Raw genomic sequence first — 13403 nt, forward strand, 5'->3', positions numbered from 1 at the left:
AACTTTCAAAAGCAACTATACGTCTCTAATATTTCAATTTTTATCTAATAGGTATAGGTCAATAGATATTAATTTGAATTTTATGCTGGATAGAGTTTTAATATTTCAATTATGTTTAGTAAATCTTTACATTTTAAAAAATAATAATAAATCAAAGCTTAATAACTTAATTTGTAAGACATAAAGTAGTACAGAAAGCATTAGATATATAGAAAAGAAGATCATGTATTGGTAAGGTGGGAGACAATTTGGAATAATTACACAGATCTATTTTCTGGTACCTTCCTTGATTAATACACTTGCTTTGGATTGAAGTAAACTATATATCATTCCTATACAATCAAAAAGCATCATTTCTAAAATGCAATCATCTAGCCTTGGAAAACATAGATGCGAACAAAAAAAAAGAAACATCCCTATGCTATCATAGAAATAAATTACGAGGCACCTACCTCTTGTCTAGATTTCGGCTTCTTTCTTTTCTAATTTAAATCCTCTTATATGATTAAAAGAAATAAGTTATAAAGAAACCCGACGACTGGAGGCATAGCGAAGAGGATGAGCGGGAGCTGCCAGTAGCCAATTCAAAAGCTCCCGTGAAACCTTGTCAGGGTCGACATTGCCGGGTAAGAATACAGTCACAAATTAACATTCGGGGAAGGCTGTGATGGATTGGTGCTGGGTTTTTCTGGAGATGGTTGCATGTTGATTTTTATTCTGCATTCAGCAAAAACCATCTTTTATTTTTGTGATCATCCAATAAAAACGTCAAATGAAAAATAACGAGGCATATTTACAAGAACAGAACATATCCAATTCATTAGATTCATAATGATGCAATCTCAGCAAGAAAGCAAAACTCTACATGAGCTCTAGTCCAGGCCATGTCACGAAAAAGGTAAACATGAAGCATAAATGCTCTTTTCTTAAGCTAGCGAGATGTACCTGTTGTGGATATTGACATACTCGTCTGTTTCGTCTAATATCTCCTCCTGACATAAGAATATATGATATGTAAGATCGACATCAAATAACGCGCAAGAGGGATGATTCAAGCCAGCTTCAGTAACCATACAGCTTTGGATTGAATGATTCAACCTCATTCTCGGCACAAAATGACTAAAGCTATTTTCAAAAAGCCAATAACTTTGATATTAATGAAGGAATTGTGGGTCTCAAGACTTCACAACTCCTTAAATTTTACTATGCTTCAGACTTCAAAATTCCATTCCTTGACCGAAACACCCCCAAAACGTCTTAAATTCTGAGCTAAGATACCAATATTTAAAATATGATCGGCATGAAGAATGATACAGCAAAGCAGATAGGGGTAACCTCCCAACATTCTAAAATATGATCGGCATGAAGAATGATACAGCAGAGCAGATAGGGGTAACCTCCCAACATTCTAAACCCTGCTTAGTTGTGAGTTAAAAGAATTTGCCATTACCTGAAGAAGTTCTTCAATCACATCCTCCATAGTAATGACACCAACCACCTCTTCACCAGGTGGAAAGACAGGAAGAGGTGCATTTTCAACATCTAAAATACAGAATGAACAACCTCTGTGTCGTTTCTTAAAAGCAGGAGTAGCTGGTGGACTTTTCTTCGTCTGTTGGCCGCCAGCCTTTTCAGCTATTGTTTGAGCTGATTCCATTTTCATCCCTATATTTTGAGCAGCAGCAGCATCACCAGAGTCAACACCATTGTCTGTAAATGAACCAGACAGGAAAAGGAAATGTCAAAAGTAACAAATGGATATGATCTATCCACAGTGAAAACATCACAAATAGGAGCATTTAATGTGAATCGCCTATAATTGGTGAATCTATACAGTACCAAGGAATCTGGTAACAGAGAGAAGCATTAAAATGTGACGAGCTAAATGACTGAAGCTGAATAATGGGTAGAACCTAAACAGATTTGGATGAAGTATATTATTTTTAATTGTGAGCCACTAGTAAATAGATAGCATACACAACAATTTTAAAATTGATGTGATTCCGAACACTCCTGCCCAAACATAACGGAATAGTCTACTTTTATACTGTATACATTTACTTTCTTCATTTATCCAGTTCACAGTAAATCACTGCTTTGCACATCGTCACCTTTTTTCAGCAATGTTTCAGATTGGTGACCATGTTTCTTGAATACCACAGCAATGTGACTATGGCCCTTTTGAAATTCATTTAAAATGTCATACAGAGGCATGTCTTCAGAAACCCTGTAGTAGTTGAGGAAGAAAAACTGATAGAGTTTATTGTACAGGAAGTCCAAAACTGTCATCGGGTCATTTCATCTGAAAGTATAAGATTAGAAGCAACGAATATTCTCTTACCGTGGAATTTTTCTAATAATCATTTTTCTAAGGGAAACTCTATCTTCTGGATCAACAGTCAAAAGATTTTTAACCTGCAAAATTTTCAAGATGGAACAAATGAGCAGATGCGGCATCCCATTACCTATATATCTCAAGTCCTACTATCATTGGCACAATAAACACATACGAAATGAAACAAATAAGCACATCAGGAATGAATAATAAAAAAGAGCAAGAATTTCATCAACTTCCACTCACTCCAATAAACAGATTGAGAAAATATGCCAGAGCAATCAAAATATTAGAGACGTGCCATTTAAATAAGTCTTGTCTGCCCAATTAGGCTTTGTACTTGGTTTATATGTCACAATTTTTAGTTTGAAACAACTCAGCTTGGCGAAGGCCCTCTGTTTATGAGCCGGCAGCCTGATAATTTAGCCCACATTCTTAAAACTCCTTGTCCAAAAGTGTAGCATAGAGACAGTTCACATTAGTGCAACCGTTGGTTTAGGGTAGGGTTTTATGCAGGTACTTGAGTTTTGCATGTTAAGTGTCACTGATTTTTAAAACCGAGAAGCAAGAGGGACCTGAGAACTCCCTCTTAGCTATTTCTGAGTTTCATTCTTAACTCCCTAATCCTACACTACATTAGAGGGTACCACAACAAAGAGAGCAAGAAAGATAATTCATTTCAACCTATCAAGTAATATTATTGTTTGTCATAGCAATGGATGATGCAAGTGAATTACCAGAACTAGTCCAATTATATTTTTTGGATCTCCAGAATAAACAGGAACTCTACTGTGGCCTTTCGTCATTATAGCATTGAGTGTCTCCCTGCCCATATGAGAGAAGGCGCTTTAGAAAAAGAGAGAACGTGCAAATCATGATCGACAGACACACAAGAACTGATAATTTTGAGGGGGAAAACCCACAAATCAAGAGTTGCATCCAGATCAAGGGAAAATGCATTTGATATCGATGTCATAGCATCTTTTGCTGTCTTTTCAGTCAATTCAAGTGCCCCAGCAATAATAGTAGTCTCATCATGAGTTAAATCTCCACCTTTTCCAGCCTAAGACAACATAGATTTTATACACCATAATGCATCAGATTATGGTGAATGGAGCAGGGAAAAATCAGAGCATACAAAATAAAGATAATATTCCTTTAGAGCACTAAGATCCTAGCATATTAATTCATGCAAATGACGTCGCATGAGTACTTGCCCAAGTTGATGGACAAACCTCATTTCCATGAAAGTTCACAAATGTCTTGAGCTCTGCTCTCCTTAAGAGGACAGCGTGCCCTTTCCCTAACATCCAATCAAGAACCTGAATTTTAAAAGGAAAAAGTAAAAGAAAACAAAAGCTTGACTCAGTAATCATTATCGGTTCCCTCTAGCTGAATAAGATATTCAAACCAGCTTCTCAATTATCGTGTAAATATGGAATAATGAACTATTATCTTTTCTTATCAGTCTCAGGCTTTAATTTTCGTTTCCCAGCTAAGAACTTGGAAGAGTTAAATGGGAATGGTCAATTCCCACTAGTTTTACCTTACTAATTGGATAAGAAATGGGAAAGAAAACCATGAGAAGAATTCGAACGAGAGGTGCCATTATTGCCCCAACTTTCAATCCATAACGAGTACAAATTGCTTGCGGCAATATCTGCAGTCAAGTACATGTCACAAAACTGAATAATATCCAACGGCACAAATCATTCTCAGATTGGTCTGAACAAAAGTACCTCTCCAAACATGAGAATAAGAGTAACCGATACAAGGACAGCTGCCCAGGGAGGTACAATCATATCCAAGAATATCGGAAGAGCCTACCAGGGGCACGTACAACATCATTAAGCTCAATTAGAAAATTATGTAAGCTCCATAAACAGCGATGTGCAAATACTAATATAGACTATATATTTACCTCCATTGCCAAAGAGTTACCAATCAAAAGCGTGCAAAGTAGAAGATGCTGATTCTTTACCACTGGCAATATCTTAGCTGCCAAAGAAACCATTACATTATTACTTCACATGATCCCACAGGCATGAAACCTTTCGCTTAAGCTTCTAAAACTCCCCCAATCAATCAAACGCAATCCTCTCAGTTCAAAACACGCAGACATAACTACCTAATTCCCAATTCTAAACACAGTATTGCATAATTTCAATGGCACAGAACCTCCGGCAACTGCTGGTTATTTAAAATTAACAATAATAAATTACTAGTTCCCAAATAAGCAGGTTGGGAAATGAATTTCAAGAGTTGCGAGCAGTGAGAGAGATTACCGGCGTGTTTGCGATCCTGAGGGCGGCCGGACTTTATCAAAACTTCCAAGTCAACAAGGCCGAGAGACATGAGACCCAAAGTGAGCCCAGCCATGAGTCCAGCGAAGGCCACCAATCCTATGATTATCAACAAGAACAAAAAGAACTTCGACTCGCAACACCGAACATCTTCCGCCATCTGTCTTGCAGCCACAAGAGGCTTGTCCTCCTCGCCTTTTCACCTACGACTTATCCACTCACTTTCAGGGAAGAAGATGATTGGTAGCCACCGCAACCTCCGCCGCACCGGTCCCTTTCGCTTCGGCTTTTTCAACTGTGAACGTTGTTCTCGAGACGAATTTTCCTCGATAATCGCCGGGAATCGCAGACTGCAACTGACAGAATATATTTTCTTCTACTGCTACAGAAATTCCCCTTTTCCCTCGCAGTTCGCACACCCAAACCAACAAGCACATGAATGAATGAAAGAGAAAACACGCTGACGTTCGGACCCACGCGCCTGACTCGTGGTTAACAACACGCGCTTCTGTACTAGCGATTTCTGACCGTCCGATCTGGGATAAGTTTGGAGGTCCGGGACTGGTCCACTGATGCTGTGCTTTTCATTAAATGGGTCCCACTTACAAGTTTCCAAATCGTCTTCCCTTCTTGCCAGTGCTAATTGTTACGCTTGTCTAATAAATAATAATAAATGATTCGTGGACTAAAAAAATTAGATGCGTGGATATTTCCATTAACATTGATGTTAAAGAATCGTCCTTTTTTCTTCTTTTGGTTGAATTTTTTGTGTCATAGATTAGAAATGTTTAAGAAATTGGGGAAAAGATCACCCTAGTGTTAAATTTTCAATATTTCCATCGATATTTTCACGTTTTCATGGATTCGATATTGATATGAATGTGACATATCAATCGATATTTTCATTATATCGTAGAAAAATCTATAAAATATGAAAAATAAGTAACATGTCACTAATATAAATATAATATAAAAAATAAACATTTGAACTTATTTTAAAATCATAAAATATTTATTTATTAATCTAATTTATTTTTTGAATTTTTTATTTTTATAATTTTTTTAGAGATATCCATCGAAATCAATATTTTATCGATATTTACATTCAAAATTTCGGTAAAATTAAGACATCAATACGTCAACATCAGACATTTTAAATCTTGAAGATAACAATATTAACAATTTAAATATATACAAGACAATACTTGCCTAGGTTGTAGAAATTGTATTGCTTACTATTAATCTCTAACAATACAAAAGATGAAAATTTCTACCTTGGTTTTTTAAATTAATAATAGAATGTCTTAGGCGGTGTTTAGGGCTAATAGTGAGGTCCAGAAAGTTGTTAAAGTTGATAGTGTAAGGAGTTAATAAGATATAAATGTATAAATGTATTTTAGTAGTGGAACCCACAAATTCTTTAGGCCAAATAGATAGAAGAGTTTATAACTCCATACTTAAAGTGCTTACTTCCAAACTCCTTGGCCGACAAGGAGTAAAATAGTGAGTTCTATGGAGTTATAAAGTTTAGAAAATTGTGAACTCCTAGAACCCACCGTGTAAGGAGTTGGTAAGATACAAAATTAATGTTTTTTTAGTAATGGGACCCACAAACTCTTTGAAACGGATATGGAGTGAAGTTCACAACTCCTACTCCCCAACTCCTTAAGCCAAACACACCATTAAATTAACTCAATTTAGAGCTATTAATAAGTCTTTAATTTAAAGAGAAGTATGTCACTTTAAATTAGAATATTAATGATACGAGGTTGTTTTTATCTTGGAGTAAAAGAAGTGAGGTAGGATGATTTAAACTTTAAACCTCTAAGGGGTGTTTGTTTCAAGGGTTGAACTTGTGATGGGTTAGGCATCCTAAGCTCAATTTTGAGACAAAAGTTTAGGAAGTCAAGCTTCTTCTAAACTTCTTACACTCTTTCCCATGAGTTTGAATAGTAAACACTACTCAAATTCATGGGTTATACTTTTTTTTCTAATCTAATTTAGGAAGTTTGTCGGCCAACTTTCGGACGCCACTTTCGATGATCACAGTCGACCAACTTTAGCCACCACCTCCGACGATCGATGCAAGCCACCTTTGATCGCCATTTCCAATGACCCTGACAGCAAACTTTCGGCCACTTACTCTAGTCAAACTTCAGCTGCCACCGACCAACTTTGAAAAACATTAATAAAAACACTTCTAGTATATAACAAACCAAAGAAATTTGTATGTAAAAATACTTTAAAAAAAGAGTTGCCAAACATATGTGTGTTTATTTTAAGTAGTTGTTTTCTAATCAAGAGTGTTTAAATAATTTGTTTTTAATTCATTCCAAACAACCTTAGTTAGTTACAATAATATATTTTAAAATAAACTCTCTTTCTTCTAATTCTTTTTTCATTTGGAATTTTTTTTCTTTTTAATTATTATTATTTATTAGATATCTTTTTTAATTCGTTATTTACCATTTTTTGTTTATATGTTTCCTTTATTTCAGAAAATTTTATTTATTTTTTCTATTTTTCTTAGTAATAAATCAATCGGTACAAAAAATCTCTTATATGCTTTTTTTCGTATTATGATCATCATCATCATCATTGTTATTATATATATACATTTTTAATACATATTTAATAGTAAGGAGGGCTAAAAAGTATATTAAACTAGATTTGCGTGTAATTAAGTATATTTATTTAAATTATATGGGTAGAAAAACCTAATTTAAATTAGCAAAAGAGATAAAAATCATTATAATATTTTATTTCAAAACTTAGTAAAATCAAAATATCAAATTATTAAAATAATAAATTAAATATAATATAATTTTAGTCAAGTATATATTTCAAAATTCAAAAACAAATATTCTTCTAAATTTTTTAGATTATTTTAAACTTAACCATAGTTTAAAATAATCAAGATGACAAATGCGAACTAATCTAAAATCTAACCATTGATTGAATACAAGAAAATATTTCAAAACTAAAATTTATAAATCTATACTTCATTCTTAGACTTCTTAAATTGCATTCCAAACACAATTTTTTTAGACCTAGATTATCTAAACCTTCTAGCTGACTTAACCATTTCAAACCTGCACACCAAAAGCCCCCTAAATGGAGAACTTTATAGGAGTTTCAACTCAAAACCTATTACTTTGATATCATCTCAAATTGTCAATCAAACTCAAAAGCTTAAATTTGTTTTCATAGTTCATAAATTTTCTTACGTGAAAACAATTTCCAAAAATACGACTATGAAATAAATTTCATGAATAAACAGTAATATCTTTCTTTAATAACAATAGTAATCTGTAGATACAATCTCAAGTCCCTACCATCTAGATTTCCATTTATTGTTTTCTTTTTTTTATTTATTTATTGACACAAGAAACAAACTGGCAGTAAGGCAAAGCATTTTGCTCCATACCTTCCAACCAATTTCCCCCCATTTCAACTCCCATTAAAAAAGCAATCAATCCATTGTAAGAGAATTCACGCTTTCACCTTCTCAACCCAGGAGGTCTGTTTTGGAGCAGCAGCCTTCTCCTTTCAGGAATGATTCCATGTTATCTGATGCGCGGCAATTAAATTCAAAATGGAACCTTTTCTTGGCTCGGCATTGATATACAAAGCTACAAATGTTCGATCTTAGCTCTCGACATCTCGAAATTCTTCTGGTTCGGGGACAATTTCATTAGATAGCCTTTTATTCGACGATGAGAAATCATATCCACAGCTGCCATGAGAGCTTATTCTTCCTCCTTGTTTAGAGCCACTGCCACTTTCTCTATTTACATCTGATGAGCTGTGTCTCCAGCTACCATGAAAAGCAGCACTCCAAGATCTTCTCGATGAAGTTGTGCGCAACCTGCCGGAGCTAGAGCTTTCTTCCCTGACTACTTTCAAGGGATTTTCCAATGCTTTAAGGATGTATCTCATGAGGGGTCGCCTAGATGATTTGGGGTTCAGGCATGACTTGGCGATGATCGACATTGCCCATACCTCTTCCAAAAGATCGTCATCTAAAATTAACGAGGGATCGACTATCTTTGTTACGAGTTCCTTGTCATGGATACTTATGTTAGACAAGGTGTGTTCCAACCACTCCTTTGTTGTAGCATCTTCTGCTTTGCTGATACCAACCTTTCCTGTTACGAGTTCCAATAACACTTTACCGAAACAGTAAATGTCCTGCGAACATGATGCTGGTGAGGAACCTGTATGCAATAAATTGGTAAGCCACACTTCCAGAGCCCAATAGAGGTAATAGAAAATCATTCAGTTGAAGAATAGAGGACATTGAGTAACCAATAGTTCATCTCGTCTACAGTTCTAATACTAAGTATTTATATCAAACAGCCTTTATCCCACCAAATTAGGCCAGCAAAAGATGTTGGCGAAAATCTGCTGTAGACACTAAAGTCACCTTTTTTCTTCTTCTTCAGTTAGATTTGTTTAAAATAAAGTATCGTTTGCTAAGATGGTAAGGGATGCAAATTACGGTTAATTCGTTAATGTAAGATCGACTTTAGTCTTCAGGCTATGCGTATTTTCTTACTTAGCTATTAGGTATGAACGTATACTTAAAAGAAAAGAGATCTTAGACGGAATACGCACCAGAAGAGCATTGTTCGGAGCTTCTGCACAAGAGAATCAAGAAGATGGCATTAGAATTTTGATTAAATAACCAACAAAACAACTTAAGCTGCAAACCTCGAAAAAATGATCTTTACATAAATTAACAAGTATAATTTGGTAAATGATCAAAACTCAGAGTAGATAAAAATAAAAGATTCAACAAACTGAAATCCATGTTAATTGTATGCGGATACTTTTAAACATCGAGAAAAGGTAATACATGCAACTGTGACGATTCTTTCTTTCGTAACATCTAAGAAGATAAATGGATCTGCTAACACCACTTACTAGACACGTGATAAAATGATAAACAGGGTGTTGTCTATTACATGATTTATTATTATTTATTTTTTTTTTTTTAAAAAAGGAAAAAATAAATAAATAAGAGAGTTGTCTTTGACAACCAAAATTCTTGAAGTTATATTTCTGTTGTCTTGTACAAATAGGACATAAAAGACTAAATCCCCAAACCATATGCATGTAAATCATGTACTGATGCCTGCACGTCTACACATAAGGGCGACTGGCAATATAATGCAATAACACAATAGCCACACGACAAGCTCATAGATGTTACAAACTACATCTCATCACCTAAACAAAAATTAATGTTAACTACTTGCACACGCTCAAAAGGACCTCATTTGTTTATGCATAGTATAAGAAAAATAGTTGACCGAACAGCAAAACAGGAGGCACATTATAGGGTTTTTCTTTTTTCAACAAAGAAAAAGCTTATTTATAGTTTTACTTAAGATACATACTGTGGCTTTCTCCGCAATCTCGTGAAGACATTTTGGTGCTGATCCCCATCTAGAACACAGGCCTCACTCAAGCTTCCAAGACGCACCTCAAATTTGTCATCAAGGAGGATACTGCTTGCTTGAATATCTCTTCAACCATTTAAGAAAAGAAAAGTTAATACATTGTTTTTATACAGTATTAACTGGAAGTCATATGGTGCTTCTGTATGTCAATTGAAAAGCATAGCATAGAGTGAATCTACTGTACTATTCTTAAAGGTAACGGCTCTTGAGATAATTGGCCAAAATCTCTAATACTAATGTGTTCAATTAATTTCATCAAATAAGAAGCTAATATTTTAAAGTAGATGCCTCCACTTTAAATTTTGATATTATGGTACTGCAAAGAAAGCTTGTTGACTGATACCTGTGGACAAGAGGAGGGTTACACTCATGATGCAGGTAAGATAAGGCCTCAGCAGCTCCTATTGCTATTTTCAATCTGATAATCCAATCCAGGGACTGTGCATTGTCATCTTCTGAACTGGAAATGTTCTGCAAGCAACTAGCCAAGTCCCCATTTGGCATACATTTGTACACCAAGAGCTTCTCATCCTCACGCTCAAAGCAGTGCCCCAAGAATGGGACAAGTCTCATATGCGATACTTTGCTGAAAAAGTCTAGTTCCAGAGAGTACGTTTCATTCTTCAAATACTCCATATTTACCTTTTTAATCACTACAGGAAGGCCACCCTCCAGGAACCCTTTGTAGAGATCTCCAGAGTGACCATGTTTTATAAGATTGTCTTTGCTGAAATTCCCAGCACAGTGGAGCATCTGCTCATAAGTAAATGAATCTCCCAGACCAGCAAAGTAGACCGGATCCTTTGGAAGTGAAGGGCTGTCTCCATCTGGAACAGGACCTACATTTGCTTTTCCTCTCTTATTTGCTTTACCTTTACCACAAAATTTCAAGAGCACCACGAGGATAAGCACACAAATAACAACAAAGCCCAATCCACCAAATAGTCCCACCATTATGAACTTCAAACGATTTTTTCTAACATGACCACGCTCTAGTTCGTCTGGATTTCCCTTTTTAAAACCTTCAAAAGTTAAGGTTCTCTCTGAGTAGAAGAGGCTACAAGCCTCAAAATTTCTTTGATCTGGCTCCATATCCAGGCAGTTCCCACTGAGGATAGCATTATGACTCTTGTCGACTATGACACCCTGGAAATAATTTCCAGATAAATCGATTAACCCATCAAATTCGAGCGGTAGATTTAGATGACCATAAAGAACATTATTTGAGAAGTTGAATACGGCCACACTGTTTGGCACAAAACTTGGCAAACTACCCGTAAAGTTGTTGTTGGATACATCGAGAAACTTCAATTTGGGGTGTGATAGCAAGTCATGATTCAGACGGCCATCAAGTTTATTTCCTCTCAAAACCAAAATTTCCAACTGAGCAAGGCTTTGAAACAAGTCAACCGGCAAAGGGCCCTCTAAGCCATTATCTCCAATATTCATCCTTTCTAAATTTCTTAACCCCCTCAAATCCACAGGTAACGCACCCGTCAGTGAATTCTTGCTGAGATCAAGCACCAGTAATTCAGAAAGGTTACCCAATTCACTTGGTACGGAGGACGTTAAACTATTGTCCGAAAGATCCAACAATTGCAGTTTCTTAAGAGCGCTTATACTGGGTGGGATAGGTCCAGATAAAAAATTCGAGGCAAGTTCAAGCCGTGTAAGATGGTTCGGAGATGAAAGAATGGCAGGTATTGACCCAGTAAGCAGATTTCTCGAGAGATCAAGAACAGATAGTTGAGATAACTGTCCTATTGCCGAAGGCATAATACCAGTAAGACTATTACCAGATAAATAAAGATCAGTGAGCTTACTTAAATTGCCAATAGAGGAAGGAATTGGGCCAACAATCGACGAAGAACGTAGATCAAGCACTTGAAGCTCAACGAGAGACTGACCAAACCAGTCCGGAATGGACCCAGGAAGCAAAAACCCAGACGCATTGAACGAAACCAAGGAGGTAAAATTGGCAAGCGCATCGACGGCGAAACGAGGGCTGAGCCGCCCACTCTGCGTTCGCCTCAGACCTGACACAGTGATCCCAACAACTCGACCAGCTTTACATTTAACTCCGGTCCAAGCGGAACAGGGGTTGGCTTTAATTGGCCAATCTTTGCCTCTTAACCCTAACGATGATCGGAGATCGAGTAACGCCGTCCACTCTGTACTGGAGTTCAACCATTCCTTCTGACCTAAACCACACTGAATCAATAAAAACAACACCACTACAACTAGCAGATACCGCCGGTGAGCTTGAACTTCCATCGCCGTCTGATAATGCAGAAGAAGAAAAAAAACTCTTAGCGGATTTTGAAGTTACAATTGCAACTCTATCTTCTTCGAGAATCCACAAACACCACCAGAGAACAAAGTTGAGCACCTTCAAGTAAAATATAAAACCAATAGAGTTCGTCAATTTAACGCTGTATTAAATATCACCTCCAATCACGAGCGATGATTCTACGTCTTACTCTGAACCGCCATTAAATGCCAACCCAAAATCACCTACAGAAAAATAATGAAACAATAATATACTTCACTTCCGCTAGGTTTATTCAGTTCGGATTCACAGCTTTACTCGTAAATCTTGCCCAATAAACACAAGCACAGAAACAGAGAAAGAGAGAGAGAAAGAGGAAGAAGAGGGTACTAAATGAACAAGAAAGTGAAAGACGCCGTTTAGATTAAAAAACAAGTAGTTGATTTTATTTTCAGCGCATTTTGTGATCTTTGCCCTCAAAAGCTTTCAGGTAGAGATTTTTCAGAGAGTGATAAAGGAAAAGGAGTCCATTATCTCTTCAAAATAGACTGAGCACACAGTAATTGTAATAAAAGAGAAACAGAACGCCATTGTTAAACAATTGAAGCTTCTCCCATCATATTCAAACCTTACCTTTTAACTTTGTTTGATTTTTCCTTTTTCAGAAATGGACGGAAAGAAACTCCGCCAAAGAAGAATCCAAACAAATTTTGGACACCATTTCATCATCTTCCATGATTTGTAGGTTAGGATTAAGTTTAAATACGGTTTGTTTTAAACATAATTGGTAAAAATTAGTTTTGAAGATGACTGCAGCACTTTCACAGCTTTTTAAACTGTTTATATAAATGATAAATAATTAGTTACAAGTTACATTATGCTAACTTGTATATTTCCAACTTATTAATCACACAAAAGTAGATGGATTGTTTTCAAATATAAAAAAATAAATTAAAATATTTATAAAATAAAAAAAAATTAGAACTATCAATAATAGAAGTTGATAGTCAGAGTGACATTGATAGACACTG

General features: G+C 35.8%; 2 protein-coding genes across 5 annotated transcripts; both read right to left on the minus strand.

Annotated features, from left to right (window-relative positions):
* Positions 1-207: 207 nt before the first annotated feature.
* Positions 208-5105, minus strand: LOC120090991 (methyltransferase, putative (DUF21)). Its single transcript, XM_039048744.2, has 12 exons — positions 4621-5105; positions 4257-4333; positions 4075-4158; positions 3882-3995; positions 3571-3657; positions 3259-3398; positions 3073-3160; positions 2342-2415; positions 2112-2227; positions 1451-1710; positions 946-992; positions 208-717 (listed from the first exon to the last, which is right to left on the minus strand). Exons 1-12 carry the CDS (start codon positions 4796-4798, stop codon positions 639-641), a joined length of 1344 nt encoding a protein of 447 aa, XP_038904672.1. The 5' UTR covers positions 4799-5105; the 3' UTR covers positions 208-638.
* Positions 5106-7902: 2797 nt separating this feature from the next.
* Positions 7903-13197, minus strand: LOC120090104 (putative LRR receptor-like serine/threonine-protein kinase At2g16250). 4 transcript variants are annotated; one of them, XM_039047613.2, is made up of 6 exons: positions 13006-13197; positions 12493-12617; positions 10447-12383; positions 10041-10169; positions 9256-9278; positions 7903-8855 (listed from the first exon to the last, which is right to left on the minus strand). In XM_039047613.2, the coding sequence occupies exons 3-6, from the start codon at positions 12375-12377 to the stop codon at positions 8287-8289; spliced, it is 2652 nt and encodes an 883-aa protein (XP_038903541.1). In that variant the 5' UTR covers positions 12378-12383; positions 12493-12617; positions 13006-13197; the 3' UTR covers positions 7903-8286. The 4 variants fall into 4 exon arrangements, with proteins under 4 accessions (XP_038903541.1, XP_038903543.1, XP_038903542.1 ...); XM_039047615.2 differs by having other exon boundaries at positions 12552-12617; positions 13006-13186; XM_039047614.2 differs by lacking the exon at positions 13006-13197 and adding an exon at positions 12763-12988.
* Between the last annotated feature and the right edge of the window lie 206 nt (positions 13198-13403).

Source organism: Benincasa hispida, chromosome 9 (assembly GCF_027475165.1).
Source record: "Benincasa hispida cultivar pf3 chromosome 9, pf3_genome.v1.1, whole genome shotgun sequence".
Lineage (NCBI taxonomy): Eukaryota > Viridiplantae > Streptophyta > Magnoliopsida > Cucurbitales > Cucurbitaceae > Benincasa > Benincasa hispida.